The sequence below is a fragment of the Lynx rufus genome, unplaced genomic scaffold, assembly GCF_022079265.1.
Source record: "Lynx rufus isolate CCGP_SWC_20201006 ecotype Redwood Valley unplaced genomic scaffold, mLynRuf1.p SCAF_7, whole genome shotgun sequence".
NCBI lineage: Eukaryota > Metazoa > Chordata > Mammalia > Carnivora > Felidae > Lynx > Lynx rufus.
Window position 1 is genome coordinate 17182573 of NW_025814889.1, and position 19421 is coordinate 17201993.

Below are 19421 nucleotides of genomic sequence, written 5' to 3' on the forward strand. Positions count from 1 at the left end.
TTCGTTTGGAGTGGTGTGTAATTTAGGAGCAATTTTATGATGGAAACAATAAGACTGGGACAACATTTGGAATGAGGGGATACAGACCTTCTCCCCGGCGCAAGAATTATAACTGGTAAAAACTGTAACAAAAGCGAAAACCACCATTTAAAGTCTCTAGAAAATGCCTGGGACATACATCAAATGAAGAAACACTTATTAAAGAAAATCTAAGAAATGTGAGTATCTGTGGTATCTGAGCCACAATCCACTCACACAAGCTCTCTCTCAAAAAATTAACATTAAAAATTATAAAATAAAATCACCTTAGTATGCAACATAAAAATTTTAATCATATTAATTCAATTTACGCAGCAGGTAAAAGTCACCCTGAAGTAAACGGGAAGAATTATTGATTTTGTGCTCTTTCATTTTTCAAGTCAGTATTTATTCCATGTCCAGCTAAAAATTTTTGTGCATAAAATTTATGCACTAGGAATACAAATTATTTAAAACTGTGAAAAAATTATATTTTCCAAAGATAGCTATGCCAATACCTTCCATCCCACATGCCCTTCAATTTGACATTGACTCTTCTCCCACAAGAGGTGGGGTCTAATGTTCCTTTTCTTTTATTGTGGACAAGAGCAGAACTGATACTACATGACTTCTGGACTAAGTCATAAAAGGTTGATACAGCTTCTGCCTGGGGCTCTTAGGACACTCATTCTCAGAACCTAAGCCACTTGGTCTGAGAAAGCCCAGTGGGTACACATGGGAGAGGCCACGTGTAGGTCCTATCTGAGAACCACCATCAACCTCCAGACATGCACGTGACAGATAAAGCTTTTGAGATGACGCTTCCCTCAGGTACCCAGTGACTGCTAATTGCATCAGATACTCAAAGTGGGAACCACTCAGAGGTCCCAGTCATTCCCTCAAACTGTGAGAAATAATAATAAGATCACTGTGTTAGGTCACTAAGTGATGAAATGATTTGTTACAACAGCAGTTCATACCCAGAACTGTTTAAAAATCAAAACCACCTTGCAACTTGAAATCAGTGCATGGTTAAGAAGCCACTGAATCAACTTCTTGCCACCTTATACTACACACCTCACTCATCCGCTCAGAGGACTTCGAACTCTTTCAACTTAAAAAGAAAAGAAAAATTTTATTAACTAAAAAGAACTCAGAAAATTCTGTTAAATGGCAGAATAGGAAGATCTTGAGCTCACCTTATACCACAGACACTAAACCAACAACCGTATCTACTGCAACCGATTAGGAAAATCTGAAGACTGGGAGAAGAGACCTTCCACAGCTAGTCACAGAGAGAAGGCCATCTCAGAAAGGGTAAGAGGGGTGGAGACAAGGTCAATAACCAAACTCCTCGTGTGAAAAACCACAAAAGGAAGGGACATCACAAACATAGAGGAGTGAGTGTATCAGAACCCACAGCAGGCAACCTCAGTCCTGGGCATTTACTGGGAACATGAGTCTTCACGATATCTGGCTTTGAAAATCAGCAAAGCCTAAAAATGGGAGCTCTGACAATCAGGCGATATCAATTGATTTTTCAAGAGAAACTCTGCAGCCCAGAAGGATGCCTTCAAAGTGCTGAAAGGAAAAACCTACAACCCAAAATACTCTACCCAGCAAAGTTATCTTGAAGCAGAAATGAAGGAGAGATAAAGAGTTTCCTGGACAAGCAAAAGTTAAAAGAGTTTATCACCACTAAACCAGCCTTATAAGAACTGTTAAAAGGAATTCCTTAAGAGGTAAGAAAAGCCTGTAACTAGAAGAAAAATATAAAAGGAAAAAAACTTCACTGGTAAAAGCAAACATAGAGTGACCATAGTAAATTAATCACTTATAAAGCTAGTATGGAGGCTAAAACATTAATGTTGGGAAATCACATACATCTACCAAAATCAGTCAAGGAATATACAAAATAAAAAGACATAAATATGATATCATATACATAAAATGAAAGGGGAGTCAAAATTTATGCTTTTAGAATGTGTTCAAGGGACGCCTGGATGGCTCAGTTGGTTGAGTGCCTGACTCTTGATTTCAGCTCAGGTCATGCATGATCCCTGGGGATATGGGATCGAGCCCTGAATCTGGCTTCACACTAAGCATGGAGTCTATCCCCTCCACCACCACTGCCCCCCCCCGCCACAACTCATGCTCTTTTTTTTTTAATTTTATTTTTTATTTTTTAATTTACATCCAAATTAGTTAGCAAATAGTGAAACAATTTCAGGAGTAGATTCCTTAATGCCCCTTACCCATTTAGCCTCTCCCCCTTCTCACAACCCCTCCAGTAACCCTTAGTTTGTTCTCCATCTTTATGAGTCTCTTCTGTTTTGTCCCCCTCCCTGTTTTTATATTATTTTGGCTTCCCTTATGTTCATCTGTTTTGTTTCTTAAAGTCCTCATATGAGTGAAGTCATATGATTTTTGTCTTTTTCTGACTAATTTCATTTAGCATAATACCCTCCAGTTCCATCCACGTAGTTGCAAATGGCAAGATTTCATTCTTTTTGATTGCCGAGTAATACACCATTGTATATATATATACCATATCTTCTTTATCCATTCATCCATCGATGGACATTTGGGCTCTTTCCATACTTTGGCTATTGTTGATTGTGCTGCTATAAACATGGGGGTGCATGTGTGCCTTTGAAACAGCACACCTGTATCACGTGGATAAATGCCTACTAGTGCAATTGCTGGGTCGTAGGGTAGTTCTATTTTTAGTTTTTTGAGGAACCTCCATACTGTTTTCCAGAGTGGCTGCACCAGCTTGCATTGCCACCAACAATGCAAAAGAGATCCTCTTTCTCCGCATCCTCACCAACATCTGTTGTTGCCTGAGTTGTTAACGTTAGCCATTCTGACAGGTGTAAAGTGATATCTCATTGTGGTTTTCATTTGTACTTCCTTGATGATGAGTGATGCTGAGCATTTTTTCATGTGTCGGTTGGCCATCTGGATGTCTTCCTTGGAGAAGTATTTATCCATGTCTTTTGCCCATTTCTTCACTGGGTTATTTGTTTTTTGCTTGCTGAGTTTGATAAGTTCTTTCTAGATTTTGGATACTAACCCTTTATCGATATGTCATTTGCAAATATCTTCTCCCATTCTGTCGGTTGCCATTAAGTTTTGCTGATTGTCTCCTTCACTGTGCAGAAGCTTTTTATTTTGATGAGGTCCCAGTACTTCATTTTTGCTTTTGTTTCCCTTGCCTCCGGAGACGTGTTGAATAAGAAGTTGCTGCGGCCAAGATCAAAGAGGTTGTTGCCTGCTTTCTATCCTCGAGGATTTTGATGGCTTCCTGTCTTACACTGAGGTCTTTCATCCATTTTGAGTTTATTTTTTGTGTATGGTGTAAGAAAGTGGTCCAGGTTCATTCTTCTACAAGTCGCTGTCCAGTTTTCCCAGCACCACTTGCTGAAGAGACTGTCTTTATTCCATTGGATATTCTTTCCTGCTTTGTCAAAGTTTAGTTGACCATACGTTTGTGGGTTCATTTCTGGGTTCTCTATTCTGTTCCATTGATCTGAGTGTCTGTTCTTGGGCCAGTACCATACTGTCTTGATAATTACAGCTTTGTAGTATAGTTTGAAGTCCAGAATTGTGATGCCTCCTGTTTTGGTTTTGTTTTTCAAGATTGCTTTGGCTATTCGGGGTCTTTTCTGGTTCCATACAAATTTTAGGATTATGTGTTCTAGCTCTGTGAAGAATGCTGGTGTTACTCTGAGAGGGACTGCACTGAATATGTAGATTGCTTTGGGTAGTATCGACATTTTAACAATATTTGTTCTTCCTATCCAGGAGCATGGAATCTTTTTCCATTTCTTTGTGTCTTCTTCTATTTTTTTCATAAGCTTTCAGTGTATAGATTTCCGTGTATAGATTTCAGTTTTCAGTGTGCAGATTTTTCACCTCTTTGGTTAGATTTATTCCTAGGTATTTTATGGTTTCTTGTGCAATGGTAAATGCGATCAATTCCTTGATTTCTCTTTCTGTCACTTCATTGTTGGTGTATAGGAATGCAACCGATTTCTGTGTGTTGATTTTATATCCTGCAACTTTGCTGAATTCATGAATCAATTCTAGCAGTTTTTTGGTGGAATCTTTTGGGTTTTCCATATAGAGTATCATGTCATCTGCGAAGAGTGAAAGTTTGACCTCCTCCGGCCGATTTGGATGCCTTTTATTTCTTTGTGTTGTCTGACTGCAGAGGCTAAGACTTCCAATACTATGTTGAGTAACAGTGGCAAGAGTGGACATCCCTGTCTTGTTCCTGACCTTCAGGGGAAAGCTGTCCGTTCTTCCCCATTGAGGATGATATTAGTGTTGGGTAGTTCATATATGGCTTTTATGATCTCAAGATATGCTCCTTCTATCCCTACTTTCTTGAGGGTTTTTATCAAGAAAAGATGGTGTATTTTGTCAAATGCTTTCTCTGCATCTATTGAGAGGATCATATGGTTCTTTTCCTTTCTTTTATTGATGTGATGAATCACGTTAAGTGTTTTGCGGATATTGAACCAGCCCTAGATCCCAGGTATAAATCCTGCTTGGTTGTGGTGAAAAACTTTTTTAATATATTGTTGGAGCCGGTTGGCTAATATCTTGTTGAGGATTTTTGCATCCATGTTCATCAGGGAAATTGGTCTGTAGTTCTCCTTTTTAGTGGGGTCTCTGTCTGGTTTTGGAATCCAGGTAATGCTGGCTTCATAGAAAGAGTTTGGGAGTTTTCTTTCTGTTTCTAATTTTTGGAACAGTTTCAAGGGAATAGGTATTAACTCTTCCTTAAATGTTTGGTAGAATTCCCCTGGAAAGCCTTCTGGTCCTGGACTCTTGTTTTTGGGGAGATTTTGATTACTAATTCGATTTCCTTACTGGTTTTGGGTCTGTTCAAATTTTCTATTTCTTCCTGTTTCAGTTTTGGTAATGTATATGTTTCTAGGAATTTGTCCATTTCTTCCAGCTTGCCTATTTTATTGGCATAAAATTGCTCATAATATTCTCCTATTATTGTTTTTATTTCTGTTGTTTTGGTTGTGATCTCTCCTCTTTCATTCTTGATTTTACTTATTTGGGTCCTTCCCTTTTTCTTCTTGATCAAACTGGCTAGTGGTTTATCAATTTTGTTAATTCTTTCAAAGAACCAGCTTCTGGTTTCATTCATCTGTTCTACTGTTTTTTTTTTTTTTTTGGTTTCGATAGCATTAATTTCTGCTCTAATCTTTATTATTTGTCTTCTGCTGGTTTGGGGTTTTATTTGCTGTTCTTTTTCCAGCTCCTTAAGGCATAAGTTTAGGTTGGGTATCTGAGATCTTTCTTCCTTCTTTAGGAAGGCCTGGTTTGCTATATACTTCCCTATGACCACCTTTGCTGCGTCCCAGAGGTTTTGGGTTGTGGTGTTAACATTTTCATTGACTTCCATATACTTTTTAATTTCCTCTTTAACTTCTTGGTTAGCCCATTCATTCTTTAGTAGGATGTTCTTCAGTCTCCAAGTATTTGTTACCTTTCCAAATTTTTTCTTGTGGTTGATTTCAAGTTTCATAGCTTTGTGGTCTGAAAATATGCACGGTATGATCTCAATCTTTTTGTACTTACTTAGGGTCATGCTCTCTCTTAAAAAAAAAAAAAAAAAGAACGTGTTCGAACTTAAGTGACCACCAACTTAACATAGACTGCTATACACAAGTGGATGTTATAAATGAATGCCATGGTAACCACAAATAAAACCTATAACAGATACACATACACAAAAAAGAGAAAAGAACCCAAGCATAACACTAAAGAAAACCGCCAAACCACAAAGGAAGAGAGCAAGGAAAAAAGAAAAGAACAGAGAAGAACTACAAAAATAACCAGAAAGCAATTAACAAAATGGCAATAATTATGTACCTATCAATAACTGCTTTTAAGTTTAAATAAATGCTCCATTCAAAAGACAGGTGACTAAATGAATAAAAACCAAGACCTGTCTCTAGGCTGTCTACAAAAGACTTGTTTCAGACCTAAAGATACACAGAGACTGAAAATGAAGGGATGGAAAAAGATATTCTGTGCAAACAGAAGCAAAAAATTAAAAAGCCAAGCAGAAACACCTATGTCAAACAAAACAGACTTTAAAACAAAGATTCTAATAAGAGATAAATAAGGGTATTACATAATAATAAAGGGATCAAGCCAGCAAGAGGATATAAAAATTGTAAATATCTATCCACCCAACATAGAAGCACCTAAATACATAAAGCAAATATTAACAGACATAGAATGACAATACAATACTAATATACAATAATAGCAGTGGACTTTAACACCTCAATTACGTCAACTGATAAAATATCCAGACAGAAAATCAACAAGGAAACAGTGGCTTTGAAATACACATTAGACCAAATGGACCTAACAGATACAGAACATTCCATCCAAAATGAGCAAAACACACATCCTTTTCTAGTGCACATGGCATATTCTCCAAAGCGGATCACGTGTCAGGCCACAAAACAAGCCTCACTAAGTTTAAAAACACTGAAATCATAGGGGCGCCTGGGTGGCGCAGTCGGTTAAGCGTCCGACTTCAGCCAGGTCACGATCTCGCGGTCCGTGAGTTCGAGCCCCGCGTCGGGCTCTGGGCTGATGGCTCGGAGCCTGGAGCCTGTTTCCGATTCTGTGTCTCCCTCTCTCTCTGCCCCTCCCCCGTTCATGCTCTGTCTCTCTCTGTCCCAAAAATAAATAAACGTTGAAAAAAAAATTTTTTAAAAAAACACTGAAATCATATCAATTATCTTTTCCAACCACAACAATATGAAACTAGAAAGCAATTATTTAAAAAACAGAAACAAGAAAAAACACAAATACATGGTGGCGAAACAACATGCTACTAATCAGTCAATGGGTCAATGATGAAATAAAAAAGGAAATAAAAAAAATACCCGGAGACAAATGAAAATGGAAACGCAACAGTCCAAAATTTTGGGACATAGCAAATGCAGTTCTAAGACAGAAGTTTGCAGTGATATAGGTATACCTCAAGAAACCAGAAAAATCTCACATAATCTGACCTTATAAGTAAAGAAACAAGGAAAAAGAACAAAGCTTAAAGTTAGAGGGAAGTAAATAAAAAGATTAGAGCAGAAATAAATTGAGACTAAAAAAAAACAGTAAAGATCAATAATTGAATAAACAAAATTAATAAACCTTTATACAGATTCATCAAAACTCTAATAAAATCAGAAATAAAAGAGCAGAAATAACTGGCACCACAGAAATAAAAAGGATTCTAAGAGAACACTACAAAAAAATGATACGCAAACTGGAAAACGTAAAAGAAATGCATCAATTCCTAGAAACATACAATCTCCCAATACTTAATAAGAAATAGAAAATTTGAACAGACCAGTTACTAGTAGTGAAATTAAATCAATAATCAAAAAACTCCCAACAAACACAAGTCCAGGGCCAGATGGCTTCAAAGATGAATTCTACCAAACATTTAAAGAAGAGTTAATACCTATTCTCAAACGATTTCAAAAAATAAAATAGGAAGAAAAACTTCCAAAGGCATTCTAACAAGCCATCATTAGCCTTATACCAAAAGCAGACAATGACACTACAGAAAAAGAAAACTGCAGGCCCATATCCCTGATACAAAGACAGGTGCAAAAATCCTCAAAACATTAGCAAACCAAATTCAACAATACATGAAAAGGATCATTCACCACTACCAAATAGAATTTATTTCAGGGATGCAAGGATGGTTCAACATTCACATACTAACGTGATACATTGCATTAACAAGAGGAAGGATGAAAACCACAGGACTGGGCACCTGGGTGGCTCAGATGGTTTAAGCATCCAACTCTTGATTTCAACTCAGGTCATGATCTCATGGTTCGTGAGTTAGAGCTCCACACCAGGCTCTGTGCTGACAGTGCAGAGCCTGCTTGGAATTCTCTCTCTCTCTGCTCCCCCCAACTCGTGTGCACGTGCGCTCTCTCTCTCTCTCAAAATAAATAAACTTAAAAAAAAAAAACAAAACCATAGGATCATCTCAATAGACGCAGAAAAAAGTATCTGACAAAATGTAACATCTCTTCGTGATAAAAACTCTCAACAAAGTGGGTTTAGGAGAAACATGCCTCAATATAATAAAGGCCATATATGAAGCACACATAGCCAATATCATAGTCCATAGCAAAAAACTGAAAGCTTTTCCTCTAAGATCAGGAATAAAACAAGGATGTCCACTCTCACCACTTTTAGTCAACATACTACTGGAAGTACTAGCCACAGCAATCAGACAAGAAATAAAATGGATCCAAAATGGTAAGGAGAAAACAAAACTGTTACTCTTTGCAGATGACATGATACTATATATAGAAAACCCTAAAGATTAAAAAAAATTAGAATAAATGAATTCAGTAAAGTTACAGAATGCAAAGTTAATACAGAGAAATCTATTGTGTTTCTATACGGAGAAGGAAAAATAATAAAATAATCCCATTTACAACTACACCAAAAAGAATAAAATACCTAGGAATAAATTCAACCGAGGGGAAAACCCATACTCTGAAAACTGTAAGACATTGAGGAAAGAAACTGAAGACAATACATATAAAAAGATATGCCATACTCGCGGATGGGAAGAATATTGTTAAAATTCCCATATTACCAAAAGAAATTTACAGATTCAATGCAATCCCTACCAAAATAACTGCCGTGCTTTTCACAGAATTTGTACAGATAATACTAGAATGTGTATGAAATCACAAAGACCCCAAATACCAAAGCAATCTTGGAAAAGAAGAAGAAAGCTGGAGGTATCACAATTCCAGATTTCAAGATACACTACAAAGCTACAGTAACCTGGAAGAATATGGTACTGGCACAAAAAAAGATCAATGGAAAAGGATACAGTGGTTGGAAATAAAACCATGCTTTTATGTTCACTTAATTAATAAAAAAGGAGGCAAGAACATGCAATGGGGAGTGGGGAAAAGATGGTCTCTTCAATAAATGGTTCTGGGAAAACTGGACAGTTACATGCCAAAGAGTAGAACTGGTACACTTTCTCATATCAAACACAAAAATAAATTCAAAATGGATTAAGGACCTAAATATGAGACCTAAAGCCATAAAATTCCTAAAAGAAAACACAGGCAGTCATCTCTTTGCATCAGCCTTAGCAACATATTTATGGATACGTCTCTGCAGTAAAGGGAAAAAAAAAAAGCAAAAATAAACTATTGGAACTAAACCAAAATAAAAAGCTTATGCACAGTGAAGGAAACCACCAGCAAAATGAAAGGGCAAACCTACTGAATGTAAGATTTTGCAAATGATATATCTATCTGTAAGGTGTTAATATCTGAAATACACACAGAACTTCTACAACTCAGCACCAAAAAAAACCCCAAAGAATACAATTAAAAAGTGAGCAGAGGACCTGAAGACATTCTTTCAAAGATGACATACAGATGGCCAACAGACCCACAAAAAGATGCTCAACATCACGAATCATCAGGGAAATGCAAAATAAAACCACAGTAAGATCTCACCTCACACAACAGTGAGAATGGCTAGTGTCAAAGACAAGAAATAATATATAAGGATGTAAAGAAAAGAGAAATCTTTTGCACTGTTGGTGGGAATGTAAATCAATACAACTGCTATGGAAAACAGTATGGAGATTCCTCAAACAATTAAAAATAGAAATACCACATGATCCAGTAATTCTAGTACTAGATAATTACCTGAAGAAAATGAAAACATGAATTCAGAAAAATATATGCGCCCCCACATTTACTGCAGCATTAGTTACAGCAGCCAATATACGGAAGCAATTCCCAGTGTCTACTGATAGATGGACAGAGATGTGGTATACACACACACACGGAATAGTCAACCATAAAAATGAAAGGCATCTTGCCATTCACAACAACATGGATGGATCTAGAGGGTATGTAAAATAAGACAGAGAAAGACAAACACCATACGATTTCACATATATGTGGACTCTGAATGTCAAAACAATAAATAAACAAACAGAAATAGACTCAAATACAGGGGACAAACCAGTGGTTGCCAGCAGGGAGGCGGGTGAGTTGATGGGCAAAATAAGTGAAAGAAATTAAGAGGTACAAACTTCTGGCTATAAAATGAGTAAGTCACAGAGATAAAACAAAACAAAACAAAACAAAACAAAACAAACAAACAAACAAAAAACCACAGTGTAGGGAATATAGTCAATAATGCAACATTTGGGGGCCTGAGTGGCTCAGTCGGTTTAAGTATCCGACTTCAGCTTATGTCATGATCTCGCGGTTTGTAGGTTTGAGCTCTGGGCTGACAGCTCAGAGCCTGGAGCCTGCCTCTGATTCTGTGTCTCCCTCCCTCTCTCTGCCCCTCCCCTGCTCACACTCTATCTCTCCCTGTCTCTTAAAAAATGAATAAATGCTAAAAAAGAAAAAGTTAATAATGTAGGAACATTTTATGATGACAGATGGTGACTTAATTGTGATGAGCACAGAATAATGTACATAATTGTAGAATTGTTATATTATACTTGAAACTAGTAACACTATGTCAACTAAAATAATAAAAATTTAAAAAATCTTACGAATAAATGCAAATGGTCACCATCACCACCTTAGCACTACAAAGCCTTTGTCAGACTGCTAGCTGTTCTTTAATGCCCATTATCCTCTTTTCCTACAGTCATGGTTTGCACTGGGCACACTGCTACACTGCTAAAGACTACATTTTCCAGCCCCCACTTGCAGCTAAATTGATCATCAAATGACTAATCTGGCCAGCTGTAGTATGCATTACTAAGAATTCTGATATCCTTTCCCTTCCCCTTGAAAGAACCAGAACATGTATCTTGGACCCAGAGATGACATTACCAGGACTGAATGACCACTTCTGCTAGGTGAGACCAAAATAAACAACGAAAACAGAGAAACAAAAAATGCTTTTATATTTTCTAAGCCATTGAATTCTGGGTCTCTTTGATACAGCCTGTGAGCCTATACCCTAATATAAATCCCCTGGCTAACTCTTTTAGGTTAACAATAACTGACCATGAAATGCTGTTCTCATGTCATCAGGCAATTAAGTCTGACCTATTCCCACCCCTGTAAGAAGACAAATGATAGTCCAGAACTTGTTCCTCTGAACAATCCCTATTTTTCTAGGAAGAGTTCCATGTGCTGCATTTGTTTATTCCCCTGCGGTTTATTACACATTAGGTAGGTATCACAAAGTAACTCCTCACTTTCCAGGAATCTCAAAGATATGGTGATGTTCACATTACTGATGCATTTTCCATCAGATGTCTTTTGCCTGACATTCTAGCTTTAATACCCCAAATCAAACTACCATCCCGTATCTGTGACGAAACAAGTCTTGATGCAAAAAATACCTAAAGATGACAACCTAGGACCATTAGCTAATAAAGTGATGTAAATGAGTGAAAACTCAGTGATCAACTATTCCAAGTCAGTTAATACATGTCCCGCTATAGCACTGGAGACTAACCTCTAAAATGGCTACCCCTACATCTCGATTGTTCTTACCCTAATCTCAACCTATTATGCTTATAAGTATGATCACTTTATTCAGTGATATGTAAAAACTGGTCACCTACCAATGATTTCAGTAAAGTAACAGTAATGGATTATATTGAGCTGTCCATTGTCTACTAGTCATTCTTAAAAAAAAAAACAACAGCTTATATATGGGAACGTTAGAGGCTATAAGGGGTGGGGAATCAAAACCATGGCCTCAGTTTTTTAAAGTCATCTTTAAGGGCACCTGGGTAGCGCAGTCAGTTAAGCATCCAACTCTTTATTTCGGCTCAGGTCACGATCTCACGATTCTGTGAGATCAAGCCCCACCTCCGGCTCTGCGCTGACAGTGCAGAGTATGCTTAGGATTTTCTCTCTCTCTCTCTCTCTCTGCCCCTTCCCAGCTCACGTGCTCTCTCAAAATAAATAAATAAACATTAAAAATAAAATAAAATAAAAGTCACCTTTAATCAGGTAGGATTTTTTTCCCCTGGACAATTTTCATTCCCTCAAAAAGGTGCACCATTCCTGGAAGTACTGGGAACACAGGTCAATACATGGAGTGGACGGAGCAAGTTCCTGTTCCATCTCCTGGTGCCAAAATCTTGTGATATATTGTCCTCAGAGAGAGGACATAGCAGATATTCAACTGATAAGAGCAGGTACTACACTTGATCCTAGCCAAAAGGCCAAGAAGTGATTAATCAAGTAGCATCTTTTTTTTTTTTTTTCAACGTTTATTTATTTTTGGGACAGAGAGAGACAGAGCATGAACGGGGGAGGGGCAGAGAGAGAGGGAGACACAGAATCGGAAACAGGCTCCAGGCTCTGAGCCATCAGCCCAGAGCCTGACGCGGGGCTCGAACTCACGGACCGCGAGATCGTGACCTGGCTGAAGTCGGACGCTTAACCGACTGCGCCACCCAGGCGCCCCAATCAAGTAGCATCTTTAATCGATGCACATTTTGGGAACACGAATGCCAATTAGTTCATTAAAATATGCAAGTTTCTGGAGTACTTCATGAAATCAAATCCAAACAAAGAAACAGAGCTATCAAGTGACTTAATACAACATTTTGTTCTAAAACGAGACATGTGGCAGTTTTTCCTTCCTTCCTAGCTCCACAGCCCCATTCTCTCAAGAAAAATGAAGAAAACACAATAGCCCAAGAATCATAAAATTGAAAGGGTAATAAGCTTTCTGAGATTCAACATGAAATTAAGACAAATACAGTAAGACCAAAGGGTTTGACCAAGTCTTGGGGATATGATTGTACATTATTAAAATCTGAAATTTAGGGATGAGATGAAAAGCAAAATGGTATCTATTATGGCAACATAGCTTAAATCCATGCCAGTTTCGAGGACTTATGGATATTTTAAGGCTAGAACAATGATAGCAAAATCTATTTGTTTCCAAAAGCCAATTACAGAAGCCTATAAAGACAAAATTTAACTCACCTTCAGCATCCTTAACCATATCGAGTTTAAGAGCCTTTGTTCCATCAAAGCAAAATGCCTTGATGGAATTCAGCCCTAACAATAAAGCATTCTGTTTTATTTTTTCTACTTTGTTGGATATTTTATCCAGTGCTATTACTTCTCCCTAAAAAACAAACAAAACACATAAAAATAAGGTATATACCCAAAGCAGTCATGAAAACTATTAATACTGTGGAAAACTGATCAAAAATTATGGTCTTCTCTATTTTACTACCACCCTTAGTTTTAAAGGTGACTTCATTAAGCATCTGACTGTTGCTTTTGGCTCAGGGCATGGTCTCACGGTCATGAGATCAAGCCCTGCATCCTTCTCCATGCTGGGTATGGAGCCTGCTTGGGGTTCTCTCTCTCCCTCTCTCTCTGGCCATACCCCACTCGCTCTCTCTTAAAATAAACAGTTTTATAAAAAAAGTCAATGAGGATGATACCACACTTCTACAAATGCCTTGTGACATTCATATGGTTTTAAAAATATGCTATGAAATGATATTGCAGAGATGGTGAGATTAACTCTTCAATGTCTTTTCTTGCTTTTTTTTTTATATACAACATCCTTGTATGACATGTGCATCTAATGCATAGACAACAATGCTGAATACTTGCTGATGATGTTCCTAAATGTGACACCAGGTTAGTGGTAGACACAGTTTTCCTATTAATATTTTGACAAACAGGAAAACCATTTCCAGAGAGTTGAACTGGAAAAGTAAGCAACAGCAACTGGAATAAGTTTCAAATGCATTACTGTGGTGATGGGTGAAGGCTACTTTTACAGAAGTACAAGACTAGAGGCTATACTCACATAAAACTTGCTTAAATATCAAAATAAATAACAACACATCAAGAACAGCAATAAAATCTGGAATTCACGCAAGCTCAAATATTTCTATTCAAAGTTGTTCATTTCTGCTGGCGGCCCACTATGGGGGAATTGCCTAACTCCAACTCAACTCTCCACATATCCCCCACCCTTTGGCACTCACCTTGCAGTCCCTTGCCTTTCCTACTTGAGCTGAGCCATAGGACTTGCATCAGCCAATGGGAGGACAGTAAATGTGATACAAACAGAGCTGTGGAAAGGACTTGAACAGGTGGCTTTGCTCTCTGCTTTGCCCTCTGTGCTCCCAACCTTCAATGTTTGCCCTCTGCTGGGCTAGTCCCCTGACTACCCCCTAGCAGGTAGATAAGAGAAAGGAACCAGCAGCAGGGTACCCTAGTGGTCTCTGCTGAGGTCACTTTAGATAAGCCAACACCAGCCAAATTCAAGTGAATGAGCCCACCCAAGACCATGGGAACCCCTAGCTGGCCTGCAGCTGATCAAGTGCACAAGCAAGCCCTGCAGGGATCAACTGAATCCCAGACTCCTGAGCTGAATAAATGTTTAGTCGTAGGCTGCTAAGGTTTTTGTGGTTGTTTTTACACACTAGAAAACGGAACAACAAAACATGGACACACTTAAAATACCCAGATTCTCTCTGAAATGACTTCTTATTAGAGAACATAAAATATCTGTGAATAAATACTTCTAAGCCAACACAATAAATATCATATACCATAAATTAAGGGGGGGGGATTATGATTACTTCTTCAAGGCATATCATTATCTTCACAATTAAGATTTCAAGGAATCTAAAAAAGGATCTGCATTTACACACCACAACCCCATAAAATGAATCTTGTTCTGCATTTTACACTCTGGTGATATTTAATGCATTTTTCCTTAAAGTTTTTACTGTTACCACTTTAAATTCTTTTTGGATAAACAAGAATATAAGTAAACAGGCAAGTATATCTCCTCTAATGAACCCAGAGTATTAATTCCACAAAATTTAAACAAGTATCCTTTTCTTCCTTACTTACCTTAAGGCCACTCACTGAGGTTATACTAGTGTTACCACAAGTGTGTCTGTGTGTGTAGGGTACCTGTGTACAGAAGGCATACATATACACACGCAGTATGTATATATACAGTGCCTATATATAGTGTTTGTAGATACACACATACAGTGCAGAGACAGATTTTAACCTTTCAGTGTAATTATTAAAAATATAAATTTAGGGGCGCCTGGGTGGCTCAGTTGGTTAAGCGTCCGACTTCGGCTCAGGTCATGATCTCACGGTCCGTGAGTTCGAGCCCCGTGTCGGGCTCTGTGCTGACCGCTCAGAGCCTGGAGCCTGTTTCAGATTCTGTGTCTCCCTCTCTCTCTGACCCTCCCCCATTCATGCTCTGTCTCTCTCTGTCTCAAAAATAAATAAACGTTAAAAAAATTAAAAAAAATATATATATATAAATTTATACATGTTTTATCCCTCTGTGACACAGTGAATGTTTCAGAAGTTACGACAGTATTATATACTAATATGCAAGCAATGTGAATTTTCATCAGAAGTCTTTGGATAAAATGATTTGCACTAATGAAAGGGAAAAGTTACAATTTCACCTTGACACAGTAAATGTTCCTATTATTTTCTGTGCAAGATTGCTTGTAAATCGCTTAAGCATCCTAAAAACCATCAAATACAGATCAAAAAAGATCACCTGGCAAAGTCCAACACCTGGCACTTTGGGGAGTGGGCAAATATTACTTCTATGAAGTAAATCAGCTAGAGCAGAAGGGCTTTGGTAAGCCTTACGGACGTGTATTTCTATGCCAGAAAGTCTCACACCTCAGGTAGGTAAGTTTTTATTTATAAATTAGTACTGTGACAAAAATTGTTGAGTTTTCTAGGTGCCGAAGAAATCCTCCCACTGAAGAAATGTGAGCTAATTCAGAAAATCAAGAATGGATCCACACTGCCTCAGTCTTTTACTGTCCTGGCTGTGCTCCTCACCCAGCTTAGATTCCATGTGACATCAAATCACTCTCTTCTACACATGCTTTTGTGTCTTAGATGTAAGCATGGCAAAAATGCTGCTGTGATTAAGCTCCATTCTTCACCAACCTCCTGTCTACCCCCAGGAAGCTTAAAAAAAAAAAAAAGCCCATCATTATCCCAACTAATCCTGCCTCAAATTCATGTCTTCAGGGAGCCCACAGTGCTAACTGGATTCCTACGGCGTGTTGACACCCGTCCTCATTTCCACTTCCTGGACTGGTATTTCCAACCTCCTAGCTCTTACCGCCTCCTTCCCCATCCCCATTTTCATCTGATGACCTTGCTTCCTATTTCACCGAGAAAAGCGAAATGATCAGAAGAGACCATCCAGGTCCTCCCACACTGACCAGCCCACCAACAGCTGCACCTATGTACTCAGCCTCCCTTCTTATTTCCATGGGATAAACTGTCACAGGCTACCAACTAAAGCCACTTGTGCATCAAATCCTAGCCCATGTCACCTCCTCAAAGATACTGTCCAGGAATTTTCCCTGCTTTCGCTGGTGTTACATGTTTCCCCTTTGAATGCATCTCTCATTAGCATATAAACATTATCATTTCTCTCATCCTAAAAAAAGTATTCCCTGAGTTCACCTCTCACTACTGCCCCATTTCACTGCATTCTTTTTTTTTTAATGTTTATTTTTAAGAGAGAGAGAGAGAGAGAGAGAGACAGAGCATGAACAGGGGAGGACAGAGAGAGAGGGAGACACACAATCCGAAGCAGGCTCCAGCTGAGCAAGAGGTCAGCACAGAGCCCGACGAGGGGCTCGAACTCACAAAGTGCGAGATCATGACCTGAGCCGAAGTCGGACGCCCAACCGACGGAGCCACCCAGGCGCCCCTTCACTGCATTCTTGTACAAATAACTACCCTCACCACGACCCAAGGAGCTGTTTTGATTCACTTTTTCAGATTCTTCTCATTCTCAATCCAAGCAAGCATTTCCACTCACCAAAACTGCTCATGAGAAGCTCACCCATCACCTACGTGGTGCTAAGTCCACTGGTACGTCTTAGTCCTCCTTTTACGGGCCCGGCAACAACATGTGACACAGTTGATCTCTCCATTACCTTTCACTGCTTTCCTTCACCTAGTTTCCAGGGTAGCACACTCCTCTGGTTTCCCTCTGACATAGCTGGCCACTCCTTCTCCTTCTCCCAGCTTCTGAATGTTGGCACATGGGAGCCAGGCAGCTCAGTCTTCTGGCCTCTTCTACTCTCTACTGCCACCCACGCTAGTTTTATGCCTTTACGCATTATCTATATGCTGATGAGGTCCAAATCTCTATTCCGTATATGTTTACATTTCCAATCCAAAGTTTTATTTCCAGTCCAGGCCTCTCTCCTGAACTCCCGGCTCAAATACCCAATTGCCTGCTCAACATCATCCTCTGGATGTCTGACAGACACTTCACTTTATTATCTCCAAAACTCAATTCTGACTTTTCCCTGCAGAACTTGCTCCTCCCAGTCACCCCCACCTAGCTCGCTCTCTCCATTTCCTCAGGCCCAAATCTGGAGGAGTCACCCTCCATTATTTTCTCATGTCCACAGCCCACTTCCAGTGCGTCTGCAGCTCCTTACAACCTCACCTTAAAAACCACTCCAGAACTTTCCGCCTCCATGACGCTTCCCTGAATTACGGTCTCCTAACTGGTCACCCTTGCCCTCTTACAGCTTCTCTTCAATGCAGTGGCCAAAACGATACTTGAAATAGTAAGGCTTATGCCACTCTCTCTTCAAAACCTCCCACGACTTCCCATCACTCGAGTGCAGGTGAAGTCCTGACACACCCTGCAAGCTGCTCTACCCAAACGTCCTCCCCTGAGCCCTCCCTCTCTGACTGCTCTTTCTCTACCCGTCCTCCTCAGCAAACTGCAGAGGCTCCTCAAACAAGTCTGGTGCCCTCCAGCCTCGGCACACTTGCACTTGCTGTTTCCTCTCACTAAAACACGCGTTCCACAGACCTCCACATTGCTCAGCACCTCCAAGTCTTTCCTCAGAAGCGCCTTCCCAGTGTGGATCTCCCTCCCCACCGTCCTTCAAACCCCAATTCCCCTCACCTTCCTTCACTTTTCACCATAGCCCTTATCGCAATCACATATGCCAGACCCTGTATTCATTTAGTTTAGTATCTGTCTCCTCGCAACTAGAATGCAAGCTACATGAAGAAGGTGATTTTGGTCACTGTGGTTTATTGCTACACGCCCAGTCCCTGGCACATGGAAGTACTAATTAAGTATCTGTTTAATCAACCGAACAATCAATTAAAATCTGACTTCAGATCAAAGTAAGTGAAGACACTAGCATGTCTCAGTATTTTAGGAACCACTTAATTGTATGGAATTTGAAATAAGAAGAAAGATGGCATCAGCCAGCCGTATCCTCTTGAGCTGAAGTACTGCAATTGCAGTATAGAATGGTTACAAGGTCACACTGAGTACTAAACAGGTAAGACTAACCCATAATGAAAGAAAACATACTGTCAAATACATACACACGGAGGTAGAGGCGGTAAAATGTGAGATAAAGTTATCCACGACTTACTCTATCTTGTGACAATAAACCAAGCTTTGTAATTAAGACAGATCATACAGCTTTTATAAGTCTCAAGATGTGTTTGACGTGTATCATATAAGTACATATGTATGGGTGGATGTATAATTCGATACTGCAGTAATGTGCAGTCAAATTAACTCTTAGTGGCAAAATTGAATAGTTTAAAAAGTATCAAGTCTTATACTTAAGAACATAAAAAATCTCTTCAATGTTTCATTTAAATGTATATTTATGAAGAAGACTTCTACTTTACAAATGTACTAGCAAATTTGGGATTTAAGAAGATCTTCAAATGGTGTTTACAAATGATAATTATATACTACACTCAACATGTGATGAATCCCATCAGTGAAGAGTCTTCACTTTGGATGAATCTAAAATAATTCAGATTATAAATGTCTGCATGTTTCCTAAGTTATATGTAGTGCTACTTTCAACACTGAAATACGTAATATGTTGAGAGTAGTGTTTGCTGTGAAGACAGTCTTACCTGATCACGCATTAATGCTGCAATGTGTGTAGTTTTGCCTCCGGGTGCTGCACACAAATCTAGAATCTTCTCTCCAGGTTGAGGATCCAGAACATGAGTTACGACGGCAGATGGCAAATTCTATAAGGGAAAACAAAAAATCAATTACCAATGACTCTAAATTTTTTTTAATTATTATTTTATTATTTTAATTTTTTAACATTCATTTATTATTGAGAGACAGAGGATGAGCATGGGAGGAGGGGCAGAGACAGGGGAGACACAGGATCCGAAGCAGGATCCAGGCTTTGAGCTGTCAGCACAGAGCCCAGCGCAGGGCTGGAACTCACAAACCCTGAGATCATGACCAGAGCTGAAGTCAGACACTTAACCAACCAACTGAGCCACCCAGGTGCCCCTCTAAAT

The 19421-nt window shown here is 39.0% G+C and overlaps 1 protein-coding gene and 1 non-coding gene across 3 annotated transcripts in view; both read right to left on the bottom strand.

Moving 5' to 3' along the window:
- NSUN6 (NOP2/Sun RNA methyltransferase 6) overlaps positions 1-19421 on the bottom strand; it is a 61283-nt gene that overhangs the window by 8768 nt on the left and 33094 nt on the right. For both annotated transcript variants that reach the window (XM_047064997.1, XM_047064998.1), the window contains 2 exons: positions 19017-19136; positions 13047-13191 (listed from right to left, as the gene is read on the bottom strand). In XM_047064997.1, the coding sequence (XP_046920953.1) occupies positions 13047-13191; positions 19017-19136 (265 nt within the window). The remainder of the gene's footprint in view (positions 1-13046; positions 13192-19016; positions 19137-19421) is intronic.
- On the bottom strand, positions 12098-12286 carry LOC124502828 (U2 spliceosomal RNA). The gene has a single exon (XR_006960075.1). It is a non-coding gene; the product is annotated as a U2 spliceosomal RNA (small nuclear RNA).